Source organism: Malaclemys terrapin, chromosome 12 (assembly GCF_027887155.1).
Source record: "Malaclemys terrapin pileata isolate rMalTer1 chromosome 12, rMalTer1.hap1, whole genome shotgun sequence".
In the NCBI taxonomy this organism is placed as follows: Eukaryota; Metazoa; Chordata; order Testudines; family Emydidae; genus Malaclemys; species Malaclemys terrapin.
In genome coordinates this window covers 43,469,935-43,495,445 of record NC_071516.1, presented here as the reverse complement: position 1 = coordinate 43,495,445, position 25,511 = coordinate 43,469,935, and the positions used below count along the sequence as shown (strand labels likewise).

General features: G+C 42.5%; 2 protein-coding genes across 2 annotated transcripts; both read right to left on the bottom strand.

Moving 5' to 3' along the window:
• Positions 1 to 2,153: 2,153 nt before the first annotated feature.
• On the bottom strand, positions 2,154 to 3,125 carry LOC128846088 (olfactory receptor 1020-like). The gene has a single exon (XM_054045161.1). The coding sequence runs from the start codon at positions 3,123 to 3,125 to the stop codon at positions 2,154 to 2,156; it is 972 nt and encodes a 323-aa protein (XP_053901136.1).
• Positions 3,126 to 24,377: 21,252 nt separating this feature from the next.
• On the bottom strand, positions 24,378 to 25,307 carry LOC128846871 (olfactory receptor 6F1-like). The gene has a single exon (XM_054046125.1). It carries the CDS (start codon positions 25,305 to 25,307, stop codon positions 24,378 to 24,380), a length of 930 nt encoding a protein of 309 aa, XP_053902100.1.
• Positions 25,308 to 25,511: the final 204 nt, after the last annotated feature.

Sequence of the window (25,511 nt, the reverse complement as noted above, 5' to 3'; positions counted from 1 at the left end):
GGCTATATGCCTAACTGCTTTTGAAAATCCCACCACTCACCTAAATATCTTTCAAAATCTAGTCCTTAGTTTATTAGAATAAGAGACATTAATGCAATGAGCCAGATTCTCAGAAGATAAATAGGGCACATTCACTTCAGGGGAGATAAACCAATTTATGCTAGCTGGAGATCTGACCTATAGCCTCCAATGGATCAACACTCCTATACATAGGCTTGTCAAATTTGTTAAATAATTTTGACAGATAATGTCAATATAATATATAAAAAAAAAACCTAGATCAATTCATGGAGGATAGGTCCATCAATGGCTATTAGCCAGGATGGGCAGAGATGATGTCCTTAGCAACAGGGAATGAATCACTTGATGATTACCTGTTCTGTTATTTCCCTCTGAAGCACCTGGCATTGGCCATTGTCAGAAGACCGGATGCTGGGCTAGATAGACCATTGGTCTGACCCAGTATGGCTGTTCCTATGTTGTAATATTTATTTTAAAGATATATATATACTTTCACAGTTGCATGAAACTATGTGGTGGAGGATCAAACAACTACTTAATGAGAGCAGACACTGAAATTCAAAAAATGAAAGATTTATAGACTGTTAGAATATCAGTTGTCAACCTCATGTCAAAATACACGAAGTGAATAGCCTTAAGTCAACAAATCCTACCTGATTTTACTATTTTTATTTTTGCTAGTGTAACAAGCCTAATTCAAAAGTCCAAATCATTGGATTTCGACTCAAATAAGCTCTCAAGCAGGGGTAACGAGTGGTGTTCCCCAAGGGTCATTCCTAGGACCAATCCTTTTCAACTTATTCATAAATGATCTGGAGAAAGGGGGAAACAGTGAGGTAGCAAAGTTTGCAGATGATACTAAACTGCTCAAAATTGTTAAGACCAAAGCAGACTGTGAAGGACTTCAAAAAGATCTCACAAAACTAAGTGATTGGGCAACAAAATGGCAAATGAAATTTAACGTGTATAAATGTAAAGTAATGCACATTTGGAAAAATAACCCCAACTATACCTACAATATGATGGGGTCTAATTTAGCTACAACTAATCAGGAAAAAGATCTTGGAGTCATCATGGATAGTTCTCTGAAGACGTCCACGCAGTGTGCAGCGGCAGTCAAAAAAGCAAACAGGATGTTAGGAATCATTAAAAAGGGGATAGAGAATAAGATGGCGAATATCTTATTGCCCGTATATAAATCCATGGTACGCCCACATCTCGTACAGATGTGGTCTGCTCATCTCCAAAAAGATATTCTGGCATTAGAAAAGGATCAAAGAAGGGCAACTAAAATGATTAGGGGCTAGGAATGGGTCCTAGATGAGGAGAGATTAAAGAGGATAGGACTTTTCAGCTTGGAAAAAAGGAGACTAAGGGGGGATTTGATAGAGGTCTATAAAATCATGAGCAGTGTGGAGAAAGTGAATAAGGAAACGTTATTTACTTGTTCTCATAATATAAGAACAAGGGGCCACAAAATGAAATTAATGGGCAGCAGGCTTAAAACAAATAAAAGGAAGTTTTTCTTCACGCCGCGCACATTCAACTTGTGGAACTCCTTGCCTGAGGAGGTTGTGAAGGCTAGGACTATAACAGGGTTTAAAAGAGAACTGGATAAATTCATGGAGGTTAAGTCCATTAATGGATATTAGCCAGGATGGGTAAGGAATGGTGTCCCTAGACTCTGTTTGTCAGAGGGTGGTAATGGACGGCAGGAGAGAGATCATTTGAGCATTATCTATTAGGTTCACTCCCTCTGGGGCACCTGACATTGGCCACTGTTGGCAGAATCATAGAATCATAGATTATAAGGTCAGAAGGGACCATTATGATCATCTAGTCTGACATCCTGCACAACGCAGGCCACAGAATCTCACCCTGGTAGACAGGATACTGGGCTGGATGGCCCTTTGGTCTGACACAGTACAGCCATTCTTATGTTCTTATATTCTTAGCAACATTTTTCATACTTTGCATATCTATACATATGAGTTATTATGGAAAAAATATTTTGGTCACTTAGTGCATGTATGGTAAAATCAATGTTTACCAACACAAATCTAACCCTTCTTAACACACTAGCTGAGTGTGGGACCCAATAAACTTATTCCTATTTCATTTGAACCTAAAACTTAATCTAGTAATTTTTTTTGCCTCCTCATAAAGACAACAAATTTCCTGACAGATTTCCTCAGGGAGATGTTTACTTCTTTGTTTCTGAAACTATATATGAGGGGATTGACCAATGGAATTAGAACAGTGTAGAAGACAGAGAAAATTTTCTTTAAATCTATTGGAGCGTTGATGGGTGGCACCATATAGACAATTATCAGGGTGCCAAAGAAAGTGGTAACCACAATGAGGTGGGAGGAGCAGGTGGAAAATGCCTTTTGCTGCCCAGTGGTAGAAGGGATTCTCAGGATGGTGATGATGATACAAACATAGGATGCCAGCGTTAATAGAAATGGGGGCAGGGCACATATGGTAGAGAATGAGAAATCAGCTAGGGTGAGTAAGTGGGTATCACTGCAGGAGAGTTTGATCAGTGGGGTGAAATCACAAAAGAAATGGTCAATCTCCTTAGGACCACAGAACACTAACTGGAAAATCAAATAGACAATGATGCTGTTGAGGGCAAAGCTGCTTATCCAGCACCCTGCGGCCATCTGGATACAAGCCCTGGTGTTCATTATAGCTGCATAGCGCAGTGGATTACATATGGCTAAATACCGATCATAAGACATTACAGATAAGAGGAAACACTCAGTACCAGCCAGGCAACCAAAGAAGTAAAACTGCATGATGCAGCTGCTAACGGAAATGGTTCTGTCCTCAGCCCAGAGACTGGCCAGCATTCTGGGCATGATGGTGGAGCTGTAGCAGGTCTCCAAGCAGGACAAGTTCCCCAGGAAGAAGTACATGGGGGTGTGAAGGTGCCAATCAATCACAACTAGCACAACAATGGTGAGGTTCCCGGCCATGGTCACAATGTAGATAACTAGAAACAGCAGGAAGAGAGGAAACTGCAGATTCTGGAGATCCCCAAATTCCAGAAGGATAAATTCTGTGATGACTGTTTGATTTCGCCATTCTGTTTTTGCCATGGGATGTGTCTAATCAGAAATTTAAACAAGGAATCTAAGCATGTAATTACATATATACACACAGGCACAAAACACCATTATTACAAGAATATAACTGAGTCTGCTAAGTCAAGGTAGGAAATGTTCAAAGTCCAACTAAGGTGCAGCTCTCTGTTTGTATGCATCATGATACGGGGACTTTAATTCCTGATCACTCACCATTTTTCCAAGGGTTTCTTTGTGAAATTTAGTTGTGGAGCTCTAGTAGGTTTCTAATAAGCATGTGTGAACTGCAATTTGTCAAAGGCTTATAACTTGGCCAAATTTGGGCGATTTTCATAAGGAAGACAAAAGGCACCTCTCTGAATCAAAGACATACCCTGCCAAATTTCAAATCCTTGAGCCAGAGCCTGTGGGCACCAGAGCATCTCAATGAAAAGGTCACCAGAATTTTTTAACATGGGCAAAGCAATGTGCCTTTCTCTACCCTAGTTACTGGAAATGCATAAATCATTTTGGCTGAAAATTTAAATAAATAAATAAATAAATACAGCTTGAGGTTAGACACTTGGCATTTAAAGCTTAGCAAAGTTATAAGCAAATGAAAACATGGTCTTAATAATGGGAAGTATTAAGTCAGAGGTAGTGCTAGTGTCCTCACCTATAGGGTCATATACATTTATGTACATTAAAGGTAACTCAGCAATAGATATCTCTGGATTCAGACTGGTTTGAAAAAGCTCACAACATAAAATAATTTCATAATTATTAATATGCCCTTACTTATATGAGGAAATGACTGTCAGTCTATCTATCTATCTATCTATCTATCTATCCTTTGAGAATCACAGCCTTCCTGTGCTGTAGCCATAGGCCTTAATATAGCCTTACATTAATTTACTTTGGTCCTGGTGCATCTCCATTGAAATCAATGGAGTTTAACTTCTGTAAATTTGGAGTAGCACAATAGTTAATCACACCCACACTTCCTTCATGTCCCAGGTATCCTCATGGAGTTGATCACATCACTGTGCTGAGCTGTGCAATAGAAATGCAGTTTGGATTCTATGAGCACCCTCAGAGGAGAAGGGAAATCACCGATTGTCTTACAGGGCTGGGGCCCAAAGAACTCTCACCTGGTATAAGCTGAGGTAGGCACAAAGACTTCAGTGGAGCTATGGAGACTTATCAAAGCAGAAGAGGTAGCCCTTTCTTTAAACACAAAAGCAACAGTCCCTTTTGCTTTTCAGAAATCTTTAATTTCTTTCTTTCTTTCTTTCTTTCTTTCTTTCTTTCTTTCTTTCTTTCTTTCTTTCAATGTTCCTGTACAGAGAATTTCAAAAGTAGATTCCCCCCAGGTTACAATGAATATACAAGCAAGGATACTGCACCTTGCTCTCTAGCCTTTTCCACAAACATTGATTCAAGTTATGTTTTTTTGTGATTAGCATCAGGATAGCCCCATTCTTCACAATTAATCCTTTGTGCTTTTCCACTTATTCTGTAGCCCCATCTGTGGTGCTTCCCATTCCTTCAAAGTTCTGCAGTGCAATTTTCTTTGTTCCCCTTGCTTTTATCCATAATGGCTGTGCACTGAAACCACTTTTCCCTGGCTATTGGAATTGATCTGCAAAGGGATTTATTAAATGCAGCATTTGTCAGAGCTGTCTTTTAAAAGAAGATATTTAGCCCACTTGCTTTACTCAAAGGGAATATTTGTCTTTACCTCGTGCATCCAGTGTGTCCTCTGGTGGCTAGTAAGAGGTAATAGATCACAATTATTCCTTTGAGGTCATGGATTAGTCCAGGAAAGGAGAGACAAATTAGGTGGCCCATGCTAGGAGATTCCCTATGCATCTACCAGAGGGGAAGAGAAGAGATGGGGCAGGGAAGAAAGTGGGTTCAGCCTGCTTATGGAGCTACAGCAATAACTGCAGTTGTGTATCAATACCCCACGCTCTATCACTGAATTGTTTTCTTCCTAACCAGGAGTCAGATTCTATTCTATTCACGTTCTTAAAACGATGCCCATCCCTGATTTATGTGAGCATGGGGCCTTGACAATTTGTCCCTTATGGACTAAACTCATTCCTTGGATTTAGCCAGAGGAGGCTGGTGGCACATGGCACTGAAGCTGCCAGCACTGTCAGGTCAAGGTGTGTTCTGAGCCATTTTACCAGTGTGGACAGACCCACAATGAATCTTCCCACCCTGCCTCTCCATCCTTCAAGGAACAAACATCAGTGGATTTTTGCAGAGCTGGAAAATCATGTATCGGATTGAGCCACAGAGAAAATGTATTCCTCAGACATTCCATCTCCCACTTGCTCCGAACTGAAGTCGAGAGATCACTTCCCATGGAAGTGCAAGCCATTGAAAATAAAATTAAGAAATCACTTTAAAGGGAGAGAGGAGGAAGTGTTCGAGAAAGAAAGAAAAAGGAAGAAAGAAAAAGAAAAAGTTTATGTGAATGATTCATCTCAATCTCACTCTTTTGCCTTCACAAATAATGACTTTAAAAAAAGTCTTCTTATATGTTTTCCTGAAGCTTGGACTGGACAACAGGGGGTGAATCGCTTGATAATTACCTGTTCTGTTCATTCTGTCTGGAGCACCTGGCATTGGCCACTGTCAGAAGACAAAATACTGGGCTAGATGGACCTTTGCTCTGACCCAGTATGTCCATTGTTATGTTTTTATGTAAGACTTGAACACAGATCTGTTGCCTTTACTTAGAATCAAAGAAAACTTTGTGCATTACATAGCTGTGTGATTGTAATCCCATTGGGAATTATGACCCAATGTAAAATAATCAGAGGAGCTCATTCTCCTCTCACACTTACCCTGGTGTAAATCAAGAGTAACTGCATTGGAAAAATTGGAGCTGACTGTTTTCTCACTTGCCCATATCATGTTCTCTACACCCATTATAACAGTGTTTCTCAAAGGAGGGTAAATATTTTTATTAGGCCAGGCCAAAAATGGATTTTTCATGCTGTCAGCAAACTTGAAATTTTGAAATTTGGTTTCATCCCAAAAAGCCAAAATGTCAGATTCTTATGAGATATTAAATATTCCAACATATTTTTTGCAAAAGTGCAAGCAACCTTATCCAAAACCAAAATACGTTCAGTAATTTCCCATAGAAAATTTCAACAAAATCAATATATGGTCCCATGAACTCTTCTGATTTTGTCCTAACTGCATTTTCCAATCTTCTCACTCCAGTGAGGATCTTCAGCTAGGCCCTTTACCCCATCATGGTAGTCATGCGCCACCCCAGCCAAGTCTCTTTGTCCCCTTGGCACTAAGGGGTCCTGGAGTCAGAAAGAGTCTGATCCAAAGCCCGGTGATCTACGTCATTTGAAAGACTCTTGCTGACTACATTTGGCTTTGGATTAGTCCCTGTGTGACTCTCACATAAGAATAAGGCTATGTCTACACTACCACTTTTGTCAATATAATTTATGTCGCTCAGGGGTGTGGAAAAAAACAACCCCTTGAGCGACATAAGTTACACTGACAGAAGCGCTGGCATAGACAGTGCTATGTTGGTGGGAAAGCATCTCCCACTGACAGAGCCACCACCACTCAGTGCAGCTGTGCCACCGTAAACTCTCTGTTGTAGACATGGCCTAAACCAGATTTGTCCCCAGGTCAAGGTTCTGAAAGAATTGGTGGGGCATCCACATTTTTCCAAACTTTTTTTGATGCAAAATTGCTTTTTCCCAGTCTGTCTCTTCTTGCCTCAAAAATATTTCATTTTTTATTGGAAAACCAAAAATCCAGCTGAAAACCATTTTTTTCCAATTTTGAGTAGTTTTTTTGTTTTGATAAAGAGGCACTATTAACTCAAAAGCATCAGGTCCATCCACAGTTAAAGGGTTTGGGTTCTGACAACCCTAACTATAGCTGGTAGAATCTTCTACTGTTTAAAGGACTGTATAAACATGAGGCTAGATTGTAGCTACCTTCCTACCCCTAGAGGACCTCCCACCAGCCAGATGTTCATGGAATATCCCCTATCCCCGATAACAAGTCTCTCGTTTTCACTGGGGGAATTTCTTCTTTCACACACTTCACAAAAAATGAATAGAGCTGGCTGAAAAATGGGGACATTTTCTTGAGAAACATATCCCTCCTTCTCCTCAACATTCAAAACTTCAGCAGCCAGCTCACTGAATAAAAAAATGACACTGCTTCTTCTCGCCTCTTGAGTGTTTTCATGTTTGTTAGTTCTGCTCAAAATTTTCCCCTTGTGTCAATGGGGCACATCAGTCACCACCAGACTGGCTCTTCCTCCTGGTCGCTCTGGGGATAAGCTCAAGGCCGAAGCCCCCATCTGACCATCACTCCATCTCTGCATCTGTCTGTAGCCCCTCTCGCAGCTTCAGGAACCAAAGCACCATCTTCAAAACTAGGTACTTCACACTTTTCTGACAGTTCAAAACAGCCATTCATCATCATCATCGTCGTCGTCAGTAGTAGTATTTTCCTAGCACTGAGGATCACCATTCACCAGGACCCCATTGTGCTAGGCGCTGTACAAACAGAGAACAACAAGACAGTTCCTGCCCCATGCATCTTACAATCTAACTAATGTCAGTTTCACTGGGCAGTTTGCTCTGGCTGCTTTGTACCACTCAGGAGCAACCCAGGAGCAACTAGGGATTACCAGGAATTAGGACCTAATAGTTTTTAGAAATAATAACATGTCTATGGGGCCCTGGTTGCAGGTCTGTATTTAAACAGATTCAACCTCTGTGTCATTCCAAGACAGCATAACCTGTTCAACCTTCAGAGTATTACCAGTTACACACAACATTATGATGCAGTAAAGGATGATAGCATGTATCAGTAATTTAGAGTAACTATATTAGAAGGAATTTGTAATTACCCCAAAAGAAAGCATTGGAAACCAGGAAACTGACAGTTAAAGTGAAACTAAAATGGAATACAAGGGTGTAGGACATTTCCTGACATTTTGGAATTGATTGGATGTGATTTTCAAAACTTGCCATGTTAGATAAATACAGACAGACAGACTGTCAAGGCTGATTCCCCACTCTGGCACTTTGAATGCAGAAGGTGGGGGGCCCGCAAGGACTCCAAAAGTTAATACTTGCCACTCCAGGCTTGTATTAAACTCTCAAAAATACATGTTTTTTCTTACCTTGGATTGGTAAATGCTGCCACCAACCAAGTACAAAACCCCTCTGAGAATCCAGGAAGGCGCACTTGGGGAATCTTCCCTGTGGGGTACCCTCAAGCCCTTTCACCCCCCACTCCGGGAAAGAGCTGAGAAAGAAGCCAGAGGAAATGAGCTGTTGCCACCAGATAATTAAATAACGTGCACAAACCTCTTAGTACACAAAAGCCCAATCCTATTCTTAAAAAAAGGAAATTTTATTAAAAACAAAAAGAAAGAAAACATCTGGAAACACAGGCTATTGCTAGATTAAAAAAAAAACACAAGGATTAATCATCAAGAATAACTTTCTTGAGGTGCAGCTTAAAGGTTAAAAGCAAAACAAAAGCATTTGGGGTTAGCACGGAGGAGTCCACAAGCCATAAAGAAATAAAAGGGATAAACCTAATTGACTCTTGCTAAACATTTCCTGATCTACGTACATATCTTCGGTTTTAAATGAGTAGCTTCTAGGTATGTGCCTGATGATTATTTCATACATGGCCCCAAGCTTCTTACAGCATAGTTTTTTCCTGTTCCCTCGCTCTGGAAGAACAACAACAGACAGACAAAGGGGGAGTCTTGTTTCAATTTTAAGAAGTTCTAGCCTTCCCATTGGCTCTCCTGGCCAGGTGTCCACTCACTTATTTTAACCCTTTACAGGTAGAGCAAGTAGAGAACAGCTACTAAGAGGGATTTTATAGCTAACTGGCTGGCTGGGTCCATAAAATGGAGCTACCCTTCATTTATCACACAGACAGAGAAATGCCATCACGCTGAGTGCAGGGCTGCGCTTCCTCAGCCTCCTAGATAATGTGAGGGTTATCATATGGCCGGGTTTTCCAAGACATGACCTCTCTTTCCATTCGCCGCCCTCCGTCCAGGTGGATTTTTCAAATAAGAGGAAATGTCTGGGAAAACTGTCACTGTACCCCAATTGGTCCCTCCCCTGCATCCACAGCTGCTGGATCCTGCTCACCCCAGCCCGCCCCAGCCCGCCAGATAAGCAAAGCCGCCAAACGCCTCTTGGCCAGGCCTCTTGCCCCACCACTGGGCTTCAGAGCCTGGCTAGGAGGGGTGACAGGGCCAGGCACCAGCTCCCCACTCCTGCAGTGAGGCGCTGACTGATGGGCTGGTGCTGAGTCTCAGGCCTGCACCAGCCACCCTGCCACCATGACAGGGAGCAACACTGCCTCCCACCTGCAGTATGTGCCCCCACCCCAGTTACCTCCTCCAGCACACCCAAATAACCCTCCCAGCACACACACCCCTCCAGCTCCCCCCAAATATCCCCCCATTTCCCCAAAATACTCCCTCCCAGTACACACACACCCCTCCAGTTACCCCCAAACACCACCTCCTGCACCCCCCAATATCCCCTCCAGCGCCTGCTAAATACACCCTCACAGTACACATACACCCCTCCAGCATCTCCCGAAATACCCCTCCTGCACCATGAATAGCCCCTCCTGCACTCCCTAAATACCCCCTCTAGCACCCCCAAATACCCCTTCCAGCACCCTCATCACCCCTCTCAGGATACACACACCCCTTACACACCCCAAATACTCTGTCCAGCACCTCCCAAATACCATCTCCCAGTACACACACACTCCTCCAGAACCCCGAAATACCGCCTCGAGCTCCCCCCCCCCCCCCGCAGCAGTGTCCTCTTTTAGTGAACTTGAAATACAGGTGGGTCACCCCAGATACAGCTGAATTTTAAAGGCAGGTGTTTCTGTTCTCCTTCATAGTGTGACTGCAATGGGTCCAGGCTCTGGAAGTCTCAATGAGCTACAATCCCAGCAGGGTCCCCAGAGGGCAGTTCCAGGCGGGTGTGGTGATTCCCTGCTCAGCCCGGGCAGAGGCAGCATTGCCCTTTTCTCTCCCCTTATTCCGAAGGCTTGGCCTGGACCTATGTCACAAGGTTGTGTGAGCTGGGTACACGCTGGGAAAAGCCCTGAGGCCCCCCACTCAGGCTGGTGCAGAGAGGGGAGCAGAGCCCAGAGGCCTCCAGCCTGGCTCTCTCGCTTCTTCCCCTCTCCACCTAGTGCCTTGTGTACCCCGCTGCAGATGGGCTGAATCTCGCCCCAGGGGGCCCAGCCGAGGGACACCCTGTCTCTCTCTTGCTCTCCCGGGGGTCTCTCCCGGAGTCAGGGTCACCGTCTACTGACGGAAGAGGTGCCTGGTGGTTGCGGGGAGTCTCACTTGCTCAAGTGGAGATGACTCCTTCCAAGGCAGAGTGGCGCCTGCCGACATTCCCCGCTCCGGCGGGGTCTGTCCACCAGCTACCTCATCCCTGGAGCGCAGGGTCTTGCCTCTGCCCACACGGAGGGAGCCCTCATTGCTCAGTGTATAACATGGGGGTCGCTTAGACTCCTGTACAACACGAGCAAGAGCCTTGTGTCCAGCTAGTATAAATGGGAGTGGTTCCCCCCAGGCTTTGTCTGTGGGTCCGGAAGCCCGAGAGTGCAGGGTGATAGATAAGCAGCTTTGCGATCAAACAGCATCATTGAGTATTTGAGGTCCCAGTTAATGTTCTGTGGGTCCTAAGGAAATTGACCATTTCTTTTGTGATTTCACCTCATTGATCAAACTCTCCTGCAGTGATACCCACTTACTCACCCTAGCTGATTTCTCATTCTCTACCATATGTGCCCTACCCACATTTCTGTTAACGCTGGCATCCTATGTTTGTATCATCATCATTGTCCTGAGAATCCCTTCCACCACCGAACAGCAAAAGGCATTTTCCACCTGCTCCTCCATAGTGCTCCACACTGCTCCTCTACATCATGCCACGCGTCAACACTCCAATACATTTTTATAGATTCATAGATTCATAGATTATAGGACTGGAAGGGACCTCGAGAGGTCATCGAGTCCAGTCCCCTGCCCGCATGGCAGGACCAAATACTGTCTAGACCATCCCTGATAGACATTTATCTAACCTACTCTTAAATATCTCCAGAGACGGAGATTCCACAACCTCCCTAGGCAATTTGTTCCAGTGTTTAACCACCCTGACAGTTAGGAACTTTTTCCTAATGTCCAACCTAGACCTCCCTTGCTGCAGTTTAAACCCATTGTTTCTGGTTCTATCCTTAGAGGCTAAGGTGAACAAGTTCTCTCCCTCCTCCTTATGACACCCTTTTAGATACCTGAAAACTGCTATCATGTCCCCTCTCAGTCTTCTCTTTTCCAAACTAAACAAACCCAGTTCTTTCAGCCTTCCTTCATAGGTCATGTTCTCAAGACCTTTAATCATTCTTGTTGCTCTTCTTTGGACCCTTTCCAATTTCTCCACATCTTTTTTAAAATGCGGTGCCCAGAACTGGACACAATACTCCAGCTGAGGCCTAACCAGAGCAGAGTAGAGCGGAAGAATGACTTCTCGTGTCTTGCTCACAACACACCTGTTAATGCATCCCAGAATCATGTTTGCTTTTTTTGCAACAGCATCACACTGTTGACTCATATTTAGCTTGTGGTCCACTATAACCCCTAGATCCCTTTCTGCCGTACTCCTTCCTAGACAGTCTTTTCCCATTCTGTATGTGTGAAATTGATTTTTCCTTCCTAAGTGGAGCACTTTGCATTTGTCTTTGTTAAACTTCATCCTGTTTACCTCAGCCCATTTCTCCAATTTGTCCAGATCATTTTGAATTATGACCCTGTCCTCCAAAGTAGTTGCAATCCCTCCCAGTTTGGTATCATCCGCAAACTTAATAAGCGTACTTTCTATGCCAATATCTAAGTCGTTGATGAAGATATTGAACAGAGCCGGTCCCAATACAGACCCCTGCGGAACCCCACTCGTTACGCCTTTCCAGCAGGATTGGGAACCATTAATAACAACTCTCTGAGTACGGTTATCCAGCCAGTTATGCACCCACCTTATAGTAGCCCCATCTAATTTGTATTTGCCTAGTTTATCGATAAGAATATCATGCGAGACCGTATCAAATGCCTTACTAAAGTCTAGGTATACCACATCCACCGCTTCACCCTTATCCACAAGGCTCGTTATCCTATCAAAGAAAGCTATCAGATTGGTTTGACATGATTTGTTCTTCACAAATCCATGCTGGCTGTTCCCTATCACCTTACCACCTTCATTTTTAAAGAAAATATTCTTGGTCTTCTACACCGTTCTAACCCCATTGGTCTATCCCCTCATATATAGTTTCAGAAACAAAGAAGTAAAACATTTTCCCTGCGGAAATCTGTCAGGAAATTTGTTGCCTTTATGAGGACTTTTAGGTTCAAATGAAATGGGGGATAAGTTTATTGGGTCCCACACTCTGCTACTGTGCTGGGAAGGGTTAGATTTGTGTTGGTAAATGCTGATTTCACCGTACATGCACAAAGCATTATTATCCATAATAACTGATATGTATCGATAGGCAAAGTATGAAAAATGTTGCTTGAGAATGTATTAGAGTCGAAATCCAATGATTTAGACTTTTGAATTAGGCTTGCTAGAGGAGCAAAAATCAAAAATTGTAAAAACAGGTAGGGTTTGTTGACTTAAGGGCTATTCACTTTGTGTATTTTGACATGAGGTTGACAACTGATATTCTAACAGTCTATAAATCTTTCATTTTTTTAAATTTCAGTGTCTGCTCTCATTAAGTGGTTGTTTGATCCTCCACCTCCTAATTTCATGCAATTGTAAAAGTTTATGTAGTTTTAAAAAAAAATCTTTAAAATAAATATTAAACATAAGAATGTAGGAACGGCCATACTGGGTCAGACCAATGATCCATCTAGCTCAGCATCCGATCTTCCGACAGTGGTCAATGCCAGGTGCTTCAGAGGGAAATAACAGAACAGGTAATCATCAAGTGACCCATTCCCTGTTGCCCATTCCCAGCTTCTGGCAAGCAAAGGCTAATAGCCATTGATGGACCTATCCTCCATGAATTTATCTATTTCTTTTTTGATATTATATTGACATTATCTGTCAAAATTATTTAACAAATAATAATTTTGACAAGCCTATGTATAGGAGTGTGGATCCATTGGAGTCTATAGGTCAGATCTCCAGCTAGTGTAAATTGGTGTATCTCCCCTGAAGTGAATGTGCTCTATCTATCCTCTGAGAATCTGGCTCATTGCACTTTTAATGTCTCTTATTCTAAGAAACTAAGGACCAGATTTTGAAAGATATTTAGGTGTTACTGGTGGGATTTTCAAAACCAGTTATACATTTAGACATTAATTTCAATGGATTTTAGCACCTAGATTCCCTTTGAATATCCCACCAGTCACCTTAAATACCTTTCACAATCTGGCCCTAAGAGCCACATTATCAGAGGTTTTTATGAACCTAAAGATGCAGGCGGGTGCCTTAGTGGGATTTTAAAAAGCATTGTAAATATGGTCAAGACTTGCTAAGGAACTTTTTAAAATCTCAGTAGGGGCCAGATTTCCAAAGGATTTAGGCACCTAACTGCCATTTTAGGCACATAAATGCCAGAATCAGGACCTGCTGGGATTCAAAGAGACCCCCCCAAATCAGGTGCCCCCATACCATGTAGGCACCTAAATTCATTCAGCAACTACATTTCTGCAGTTGGAGGTCCCCAGACATCTATGTGTTTAACTTTCCGCTTCTGTGCATGCAGCCCCACACCAGGAGTGAAGACACCTATGCCCCAGTACAATTCATAAACTGGGGAAAGACCAGTGTTCCCCTCTCCTTACTGTTGCTGCAGGACCTGATCTGGGGGGAGTAGTCTTCAAGTGGTATGACAGTTGAGTCATCCAATTGGCCTGTCTTTCAGATGCCGTTGGGGACCCTAAACTGTGTCCCTGAAGAGTCCACCTACTTCATACTTCCTCCCCTTATTTATTTGGGTTAGTGTAACAATAATATTCCAATAAAAAACATGTTAAGCAAGCAATTTCAAATGTTAAGCAAGAGTTTTTTTCCTAAACCATCAATTAGACAGAGGTGTTTTTTTGCAGAGCCCGTGTTTTGAGAGCTCTCACAAACAAACACATCCCATGTCAGATATAGATAGGCTTCCTTTTTCTCTAAAACACATATCTCAGCAGTTTGAACAGAGATCTCACCAGGAAGGACAAAGGGTCGGCTTGCCCCTTGATCCCCTCCCTTCCTGGATTCTTGATTATATGTGGTGAGGCTGTTGCAGAGGCCTGCTTAAACCAGCTGATTTCGCTCCTTTTGACCATAAGCGTGACAACCGATATTCCAATCATCAATGGTGGTCTAGGTATTTTGCTAGTATGCCAAAATCTCCCTGTACAGTGGGAGAACCTCATTCAAGTCCCCACTTCAGTCTAAGGAGGGTTTTGAACAAGGATCTGCCACTTTCCAGGTGTCTGCTCTAAACACTGGACTATGGGACACTCTGATAGTGGGCTCCCTCAGTCTCTCCTGGTTGAAACTATACCACTGTGAATCACTAAGGAAAGACTCAATGGGCAAGTGAGAGAGAGAGAGTGAATGTGAGATTGACTCCGTCACCTGGTGGTTGGAGCACTTGCAAGAGAGGCTGGTGACTGAGGATCCTGTCCTTCTATGACAATGCCATTTAAAAATTATTTATTCACAGCGTTCCTCCTTTCAAAGGTGGTGTAGACACCTAATGCCAAGAGAGGGTTCACAGCTGAGAATCCCAACCAGAGGGAGGCACATCCCCGGCAGCCTGGAGTTGTTAGGTGCCTATCTCAATGAGAGGGGATGTGGGTCTTAGGACATCTTTAGCAACCTCATTGGCTAGATTCGGTGAGGAAGGTGTAAGAATCCCATAGTAACAGATATGGGATAATCTGCCCCCAACATTAGCTCTCATCCTGATCTCTAATAGTTCAACATTGGTTTATGCTCAGAATTATGCAACTTTTATATCGCTTCCAAATATTTTGTTATCATTAACTGTTATAAACTGCATATAATTGTTCAAGTAAATGTCCAATCCCTCTTTGAATCTTGCTAAATTCTTTGGCTTGATGGATTACAGTGGCAGTGAGTTCCACAGACTAAGTACATGTTATGTGAAAAATGTATTTCCTCTTAGCAGTTTTGAAGCTGGCACCTTTAAATTTCATTGAATGTTCTCTTGTTCTTGTATGATGAGAAGCTCCTGATCTTCCTTCTCTAGACCATTCAGACAAAGAAGGGGGTCTGGGGTGGGTATTTAAAGGCATTTCAACACCTGGTGGGATTTTCAAAAGATGTCAGTCTTGTAGAGATGCATTTGAAAATCCCACACGAAACCTTAATTTCTTTAAAAAATGCTGCTTAGGCTGGAATTTGTCAAGGAGCCTAAGGAAGATAGGTTTATTTCAATGAGCCCATAGAAATTAGACTTGAGTGAGTCCGAGTAGGACATCACTCCATCTCCACCCACCCTTTCTGTCCAGTAAGGATTATTCCCTATGCCATATTTTCTAGTGCCAAGTGGACAATGGGTAGGAACGAGTGAAATTTTTCAGATGAATAATTGCTTTGCAGAAAAATTCAATTTCAGTAAACCTGAAACTATTTGTGAATTTGACCCAATTAATTTGGGGTAAGAAAAAGGTCCTCAGGGCCAGCTTTAAAAAAAAAAAACCATCAACCTTTTATAACCTTCAGGCCATCTATCTCTTATAACTGACAAGGGCCTCTGCCCAGAATATGAGAGATCCAGGACAGAATCCCTGTTATAAAGATGAGTCTTGAACTCAGAGTCCCTGTCACAGATAAGCATCCTATAGCCATGAGGCTACAGGCCATTGTGGGATGCTTTGCTCTGAATCTCTCCTGCTGATGCTGTTTCACATTGAACAAAAACCTAAATATCCATTGGGCCACAGAGAAACCGAGGGAGAATACCACAATAGCTGGTGCTTTTGGTACTCTCCATAGATAGAAGATTTGGATTCACTTCCCTCTTCTAAATCAAGCAGAGAGTGTTATGATTTTTTGGTTTGCTGGTTGAACTGGAAAAATCTGTGATTTGCCCAGTTGTAATGATAGCCTCCTGTTGTCTTGTTTCAGTGTACAATTTAGGCTATTTCCCTACAGCATAATTCAAGTATTTAAGTGAAAGGCAGCAGGGCATAGAGGCACCGACTCCGTGGGTTCTCCCAAAAAAATAGTGGGTGCTCAACACTCATCAGACACAGCTATTCTGCAGCATCACCGATCAGCTGGTTGGCGGCTTGGGGAGCGGTTTGGGGGAAGGTGGAGAGCAGCAAGTGGTGGGCGGGTGGGGGCCTTGGGGAGGGAGTGGAATGGGGTCGGAAGAGGCATAGCAAGGGCGGGGTCTTGGGGGAGGAAACAGAGCAAGGGAAGGGCCTTGGGGGAAGGGTGGACTGGGGACGGGGCCCTGAGGTGGAACAAGAGTGGAGTACCCCCAGGGAAAAGTAAAAAGTCAGTGCCTGTGAAGCATAGCCCAGTGGGATGGGTACTGTACTAGAAGTCAGGACACCTGGGTTGTGTTGCCAGATCTCTCTCTTACTTGTTGTGTAACCTTGGATAAATTGTTTCCTCTTTCACCCTTTATACATCGTTTCTATTTAGATGGTAATCTCTTTGGGGCAGAGATTGTCACTAACATAGCAACACAACCAGCACACACACAATAGCCCCAAACAAGCTTAGCCCCTCACCGCAGCACACCTGTCTGATTTACCACTTTCACAAATCCACACAAAATCCCTCAGACACAACAATACAACCAGGACACTTGCCCACCCTCACTCATAATTACTAGTTTTGCAACAAATACCAAAATGGTCCCACTGTGGTTTTTGGTATCATTTTCAAAATTATATATGTTCCATTTTTATATCAGTTGCAAAATTCTAAACCAAAGGTTCATAGATTTTACACACATAGATCTGAAAGCACTTTTCAAAGCAGGTTACATTACAGCTGATAGGAAGCTTTCCAGTGTTGTTTTCTATTGGAAAAATGCAAGTTCAGTGAAATGAACATTTCTCATGTGAACATCTTTTAAAGGGAAATTAGCAAATAGATTTGTTTCAATTTGGTCAAAATGTCTCATATTGAATTTATCATTCTGAATTTTGTGTTATATTATAATTTATGTATATTACACTATATTATACTATAATTTATAATATAATGCTAAAGTTGATAAGAAATATTTCAACCTCATCACCACATTTTATTTCAGTAATGTAATTGTGATGTTTCTAATGTAACCCTTCTACCCATCTAAGTTGGCAGCAACAAGGGCCGGGTTCTGTATCTAGGGGTTCCGTTTCAATAACGCAATGCAAAAATGGCTCGAGCCCCCACCCACTGACCTGGGACAATTATATACCACCCCCTGGGTGCCTCTAAGAGGCAATACTTCCCCTCTCGCAAGCACGGAGTCTGAGTGTAGCAGAAAATGTTTAATAACATGAGGTAAACGACATCAGCATTAAATTGGAAAAACACCACAAACAGGATTCATAACACAACCATGAGCAAAAAAACCCACCCCAGCAAATTGGGCTGTATTCTTTCCCTTTGGTTCTTGAATCCAGCAACCCAAAAATCACCCAGAGTCCCCAAAGTCCAACACCCCCCAAAGTCTCTGTCCCTGGTCAGTGCAGCCCCAGAGTAAAAGGGGGGCACGCAGGGTGTTAAGGGGCACCTTACGTTATCCGAGGCCGGACGTCTCTCCGTGGGGTTCCGCCGCAGCCTTCACCATGAGCCAGTCCGCTTCCTGCTGTCCCACAAACTGTTCCGCTCTACAAGCTGCTCTGCTCTGCGACCTGTGAGCCACTCCAGCCATCCCCGCAAACAGCTCCACTTGCCGTTCCTTGGGCCGCTCCAACCGTCCCCGCAAGGCTCTGCGCCGCTCACTGCTCCTCCAGTCATCCCCACAAATTGCTCTGCCAGCTGCTTAGCAATATAGCTTCAGGCTCCCCCACTAGTTAACACAGCACTTAATAACTTTAACTCTTTTGTGATTTCATCTCTTAGTGATTTCAGCTCAGAGTAGAGGAGTCCCAGTGCTGGTACACCATTAGGTCAAAGTGAATTCAGCTCAGCAGCCTGTAACTAGACTCCTAATGGAATCAAAGTTAGATCTGACATTCAACAGTAGAGAAAGAAGGTGATGCAGTTGGTGTTTCAAGCTCTCAGAGATGGGTCCATACCATCCAATACAAATACCTGCCCCTATCCTCTCTCTCTCAATTCACTGGGTTTTGTAACCCATGCCCCTTGTCAAGCAAGTGCTACTTAGGTAATGGTGAAGGACTCACTCATTTCTTCTGTTGTACAACAGTTCCACTGGCCTTGATTCACAGAATCAGGGTAACAAAACTTTATTCTTCCTGCCCCAATAACAGAGAAACTGGGGATCTCACACCAGCCAAAGTAACCACTGTCAGTTGCTGTTGTTTCATGCCACGCGGGTGGGTGTGCCTATGCAAACAAGATCAGCCCCTGGAGTTCTTTTCCACACTTGCCATAATTCACCACCAGATGTCAGGGTAGAGCTCATCCTGACTCTGTTTACACTAAAATGAAATATTTTAGAAATTTAATTTTTCAGTACATTTCAGTGTTTGGTTCTGATTAGGGATGAAAGAACATTTCTGGAGTGTGCATAGAATGGCAATTCTATTTCCTAACAAACTTCCACTGGTATCATTATCTCCATTTCACAGACAGGGAAACTGAGGGCCAGGACGTGAAAGTGGGGTGGCCAAGGTCACACAATGAATAAGTCTATTGCTGGCACAATCCCTACTCAGTGTATCATCTGCAAGGTCATGCTGAATTCCTTGTCTAACAGCTAGTGAATTCCATTAGTTGACACATTTATCTTCAATTTTCCCACAGTGGATCAAAAGATGTCCTTTCTTGGGATTAGATTCTGCCACCCTTCCTCTCAGTGAGTAGCACCTTACTCCTTGAGTAGTCCCACTAAAATCGTGATCAAGGGTGATAGAATTTAGGTCTCAGTTTTTACTGAGGGTGGAGTTTTCTGAAGAGGTTGAGGTTAAGTGCTTAAATCCCATTGAAACTCCACCAGCCTCACTTGAAATTCAAGCCTTATCATGCAAAACTCTCCTTTAACATCAATGAGAGTGTTGTCCAAGTAAGTACAGAGTAAAACCTTTGTACATGAGAAAATAAGAATGGCCATACCAGGTGAGACCAAAGGTCCATCTAGCCCCCCATCCTGTCTTCCGACAGTGGCCAATCTCAGGTGTTTCAGAGGGAATGAACAGAACAGGTAATCACCAAGTGATCCATACCCTTTTGCCCATTCCCAGCTTCTGGCAAACAGAAGCTTAGGGACACCATCCCTGCCCATCTTAGCTAATAGCCATTGATGGACCTATCCTCCATGAACTGTAAAGAAAGACCCCACATTTTGTCCCAAAGCCAAATAAAGGATGTGTGTGTTAGGCAATGATTTAAGAATGATACATACACATTGCATTTTTTTCTGTACCGTGCTCATTGGGCCTGACCTTGATACCCCTGTTTATGATGAATGGTGCCTTACTGCGCACATAGGTTGGGATTTCCAAAGGGACCAGATGGACTGTCTAGTCTAGAAAACTGGCATAGCTGTGCCATCAGAGCCTGTCACAGAGCTGGCTGTTTCAGGGATTCAGTTGCCGAGCCTACCTGTTACAGGCTCCACTGAAGGGGATGAGTCAACCCAGATCAACCTGGGGATAGTTACCTGAGAAGAAAGGAAGCTCCAAAAGAAGAGAGTTCCTCAGGAGCCTGAACTAGGTGAAAGAATAACAGATGAGGAGGCCTGGGGTAGACCTTAACCAAGCAGGAGAAAGACTACAAAGAAAGGCTGGCAGAAATCATGAGCAAACAGGGGGAAGACTGCAGAGCTCCACAGGCAGTGGAGAAGCCTTAATCTGTACAGCAGAAGAAGCTGCTGTTATAATCTAGAGATTTTTGTTTTTGGACTTTAAAGTTTTATCCCGGCTCCGAGATGAGAGCTTTTCAACCTTTGTACAAATGCTCCTTTCAGAGGGCTTTATTAGAGGGAGATAAACAGCTGTGAAGTAGACTGTTTGGCTGCTCCTTGACCAAGCTCTTTAAGTAACCTCACCTCACTGTCACCTCATTAAGGAGGGGAAACTGATGTAGGCCACAGCAGAACCATCCTCTGCTGCATGGAGAAGTTTGGGAGGTGATGGTGCCCCTTCTACAGTGCCACCTAGAGGAGAAGCAGCATATGCTGACAAAAGGAGGTCTTTTGTCGGCATAGCTACACCACCTCCCTGCATGACATTAGCTCTGCCATCACAATAATTGTTCTTTCAATATAGTTGCAGCATTTTTTTCATGCTCCTAGCCAACATAAGGACAGCGGGAAAGCTTTACAGTGCAGCCCAAGCCAAAGAGAAGTAGGCAATCTTCTCCCATTAGTGCCTAACTCCCCTAAGCTTCTTTGTAAATCTCAGCCATAGTCAATGTGATTAATGGCCAGGGAAGAGATTGGGAAAGTTCTTGAGTACTACCTCACCATGCAAGGAGTGGCATTGATTGATCAAGCAGTCTCCATTGTCTATGTGTTCTCTCTGAGAAGTCTTCTGGGATGACCGTTGGAAAAGTGGATTCCCTTTGATGGGTCATCAGTGCGTCTGGCTTATCCATTGTTGTACCTGAAAGGCTGGTTGTGGGTGTTCCCAACTTCACACCATATTTCAGTAACACACACATAGCTAAATTTTGTAACTTCATACACAATGATAGCATATACAATCCAACAGTAAATTTATGTTGAACAGATCAAGACTTTTAAAATGATACCTCACACGGCATACATTGTACAAAACATATCATAATTATATGACAGTGGTTAATATGGGATCCCCAGAGTGCTGTGTCAAAAATCTGGTGAAGTTGTCCTCATTTACACTGCTGTAAATTGGGAATAATTCCATTGAAATTTGTTGGAGATAATTACAATGAATGTGAATCCAGACTAAGAGCAAAATGCTGCCCTGTATGTGAAATGTCTTGAGTTCCTGCTGTTTTATTCTTCCAGCTTTTCCGAAGACATAGGGATATCATGTTCTCTGAATACAGATGCAGAATTCCCACAGGATTTGCCCAAATGGGTTGAGATTAAGGTAAGTCCCTGAGCTTGTTAAGGCAAGAAAGGCAGCTCCACTACCCAGCAGCCCTACTTTCCATCCTTTGCCTCCAGGAAAGGGTCTTCATGCATACCTTCAATGAAGCAGGAATAGCCAGTTACATGGTGATTGTTTCCAGTGCGCTCCATCTGTAACATCAAAGTTGAGTGCCAGGAGTCCCACCCCTGGGCACACACATATACTTTTGGTCCACTGCCTGGCCCCTTGTGCCCTATATCCACCAGTTTACAATCTTGGCATGGTATGGAAATATCTCTGGTATGCTGGAATCTGAGCATGACCGAATCTATCTTGTTAGGTTCCTTAGGCCTACTATGAAAGCAACCTGTTAGGGCAAAACAAGGATCATCTTGTAGATGGAAAAAGTTTTATATAACTTCTCAAAAGGCATTTTCAAAGGGGCTAAGTAAGTGGATGCTGATTTTCAATGGGAATAGGGTATCTAAGTCCCTTAGGCCCTGTTTAAAAATCCCAGCCAATATTACCTTGGGGCAAACCAAACTCTACCTTTCTGATAAAAACTTCCCTCTACAAAGAGCAAGCAACATCAGTTATGAGGAAAATGTGGTTAATTTTGTTCAGTATGCCGAATCTTTGAACACATCACCACATCCATTGACATAATTTTGATATAATCTAAAATACATTGATCAGAGACACTTAACATTTTGAAAAAAGAAGAACAGGAGTACTTGTGGCACCTTAGAGACTAACAAATTTATTAGAGCATAAGCTTTCGTGGACTACAGCCCACTTCTTCGGACCGAAGAAGTGGGCTGTAGTCCACGAAAGCTTATGCTCTAATAAATTTGTTAGTCTCTAAGGTGCCACAAGTACTCCTGTTCTTCTTTTTGCGGATACAGACTAACACGGCTGTTACTCTGAAACTTGTCATTAACATTTTGACAAGACTTGGACATGACTTGAAGGCTATGACAATACTTTGTCACATCTATCAACATTTGGATATATATTTGGCAGGCTTCTACAAACTTTTACATAACTCTAGCTCTATTACAAAATTTTGACAAGGCTTGAAAGCCCAGACCTTCAAAGATGTTTGGGCGTGTAACTCCCCTTAACTTCAGTGGCAGTTAGGCACCTAAATACCTTTGGGCATCTGGTCCAAAAACCTTTGCTATGTTTCAGAAAGCTATGAAAAAAATATGGACATGGCTCTGATAATTACAACATCCATTTGTCATGTGTCCACAAACTTTCACATGATGCAATTTGTATTTAAGATTATGATGAAAGAAAGACTTCTCTCTAAAATGTTGGCATTGCTTTAATGCATCTGAAGACATTTCTATGATGTTCCCATGTCCCTAAAATGTATTTAAAGACTTTGACATGTCATTAGAAGCTACAATAAATCTTTGACTTGTCTCTAGAAATATGTAAATAACTTTGGCATGTCTCTGCAAACTTTGACTTCATTTGAAATGCCTCTATTATGACAAAATATTGGAATCATCTCAGAAATTAACCTCACTCAGTTATGTTGCTAAAAATGCTCCTTGGACAATGAAATACCTCTACTGTCTTTAAAAAGACTGTGATGTGTCACTGATAATTTTCATGAAAAATGGGATGCAATGTATTGGTATGTTTCCAAAACTATGGCATTTTGACATGCCACTAAAACCACTGACATTTATTTATCATGTTTCTAAAGGCATTAGTATAACATGCCTACACAAAACAACTTGACAATGGTTAGGCAGCTAGTGTGCTGAGATGTGTGTCATTCTTACCAGTAACATAAGAACATACAGCATGGTTTTGCATCCCTGCCCATCCTGGCTAATAGCCATTGATGGACCTATCCTCCATGAATTTATTTGTTATAGACTTGGCCTTCATAACATCCTCTGGCAAAGAATTCCACAGGTTGATTCTGTTGTGTGAAGAAATCGTTCCTTTTGTTTGTTTTAAACCTGCTGCCTATTTATTTCATTTCATGACCCCCAATTCTTGTATTATGAGAAAGAGTAAATAACATTTCCTTATTTACTTTCTCCACACCAGTCATGATTTCATAGATCTCTATCATATCCCCATGTAGTCGTCTATTTTTTAAGTCCCAATCTTATTAATCTCTACTCTACTATGGAAGCTATAATACCCTTAATTATGTTTGTTTCCCTTTTCTTCACCTTTTCCAATTCCATGTATCTTTTTTGAGATGGGGCAACCACATCTAGATACAGTATTCAAGATATGGGCATAGGGTGGATTTATACAGAGGCAATATGGTATTTTCTATCTTGTTATCTATCCCTTTCTTAATGATTCCCAACATCCTGTTCACTTTTTTGGCTGCTGCTCACATTGAGTGGATGTTTTCAGAGAAATAGTCAGTGATTCCAAGATCTCTTTCTTGAGTGGTAACAGCTAATTTAGACCCCATCACTTTATATGTATAGTTGGGATTATGTTTTCCAATGTGTATTACTTTGCATTTATCAACACTGACTTTCATCTGCCATTTTGTTGCCTAGTAATCAAGTTTTGTGAGATCCCTTTGTAACTCTTCACAGTCTGCTTTGGACTTAACTATCTTGAGTAGTTTTGTATCATCTTCTCATTTAATTACTTCTTTGTTCTCCCCCATCTATCTGTCAGTATAAGACTGTTGTCTTTTGCCAAATATTTAGATTGTAAGCTGTTTGGGGCAGGATCATCTTGTTGTTCTATCTTTGTACAGCACCTAGTACAATGGGGTACTGGCCCATGACTTTGGTTCCTAAACACTATTATAATGCAGACAATAGTACTACTAATAATAAAAATTGACATATCTCAGAAGTTTTATGTGATGTTCTTTGATGATACTTTTACATGAGTTTGACATGACCCTAGTAACTTTGCTAAGGCTTTAATACATCATTAAAATGATTGACATTGTCTCTTTCCATGTTTTCTGCTACAATCAGTGACCATCAGGACATCTTACAATGACTTCAAGTCCCCCTGCTGAATACCTTTTTCAAGATCTCTCTGACCTCTTTGTTTCTCAATGTATAGATGAAAGGATTTAGCAATGGAGTCACAATTGTGTTCAAGATGGTGACTATTTTGGTTAGTTCCAAAGAGGTTTCTATGGATGGTTTAACATGTAGAAAAATGGTGGATCCGAACCATATAATCACAACTGTGAGATGGGAAGAGCAGGTGGAAAAGGCCCTTTGCCGACCTCGTGATGAGGGGATTTTCAAGATGGTGGAGATGATATAAATGTAGGATACCAGGGTTATCACACAGGACCCTAGGATGACGATGGCAAACATGATGAAACAGACCATCTCAACAAGGTAGGTGTCAGTGCAGGAGAGAATTATCCAGGGAGCTATGTCACAAAAGAAGTGATTGATGATGTTTGGACCGCAGAAGGACAACCTGGCAATCAGACCTGCTGGCACGGAAATAACCAGGAAACCACCCACCCAAGAGCTAAGGGCCAGCTGAACAGAGAGAGTGCTGCTCATAATAGTGTTATAATGCAATGGGTAGCAAATGGCCAGATAGCGGTCATAGGCCATGACAGCCAAGAGGAAGTATTCTGTACAGCCAAAGGAGAAGACAAAATACATCTGCAGAAGGCAGCTGGTGAAGGAGATGGATTTGCTTTGAGACACAAGATTGGCTAGAGTCTTAGGGACACAGGCTGTGGTGAACCAGATCTCCAGGAAGGCAAAGTTGCAGAGGAAGTAGTACATGGGGGTTTGAAGGCATGTCTGGGTCCTGACTAGGAAGATGATGGCCACATTACCAGTGATGATCAGGACATACATGACGAGAAAGAGTATGAAGAGGGACAGTTGCAAAAACTGAGACCCAGGGAATCCCAGAAGGATGAATTCCTTCACTCTGGTGTGATTTTCCTCGCTCATCAATATTGGGAGTTTTACCTGATGAAACAAATGGACCCATAAAAGAAAGATAGTTAAACCCGTAGTCAAACTTTGTCATATAGAGCTCATTTTTATTAGATAATTGGGCTTTATAAGGACTTGATTCTTGTCAAGTATTCCAACACTAGAATTATGGGTGTTTTATTGTCCTTGGATGGAACTGTCAATGGGGATCCTAAGGGA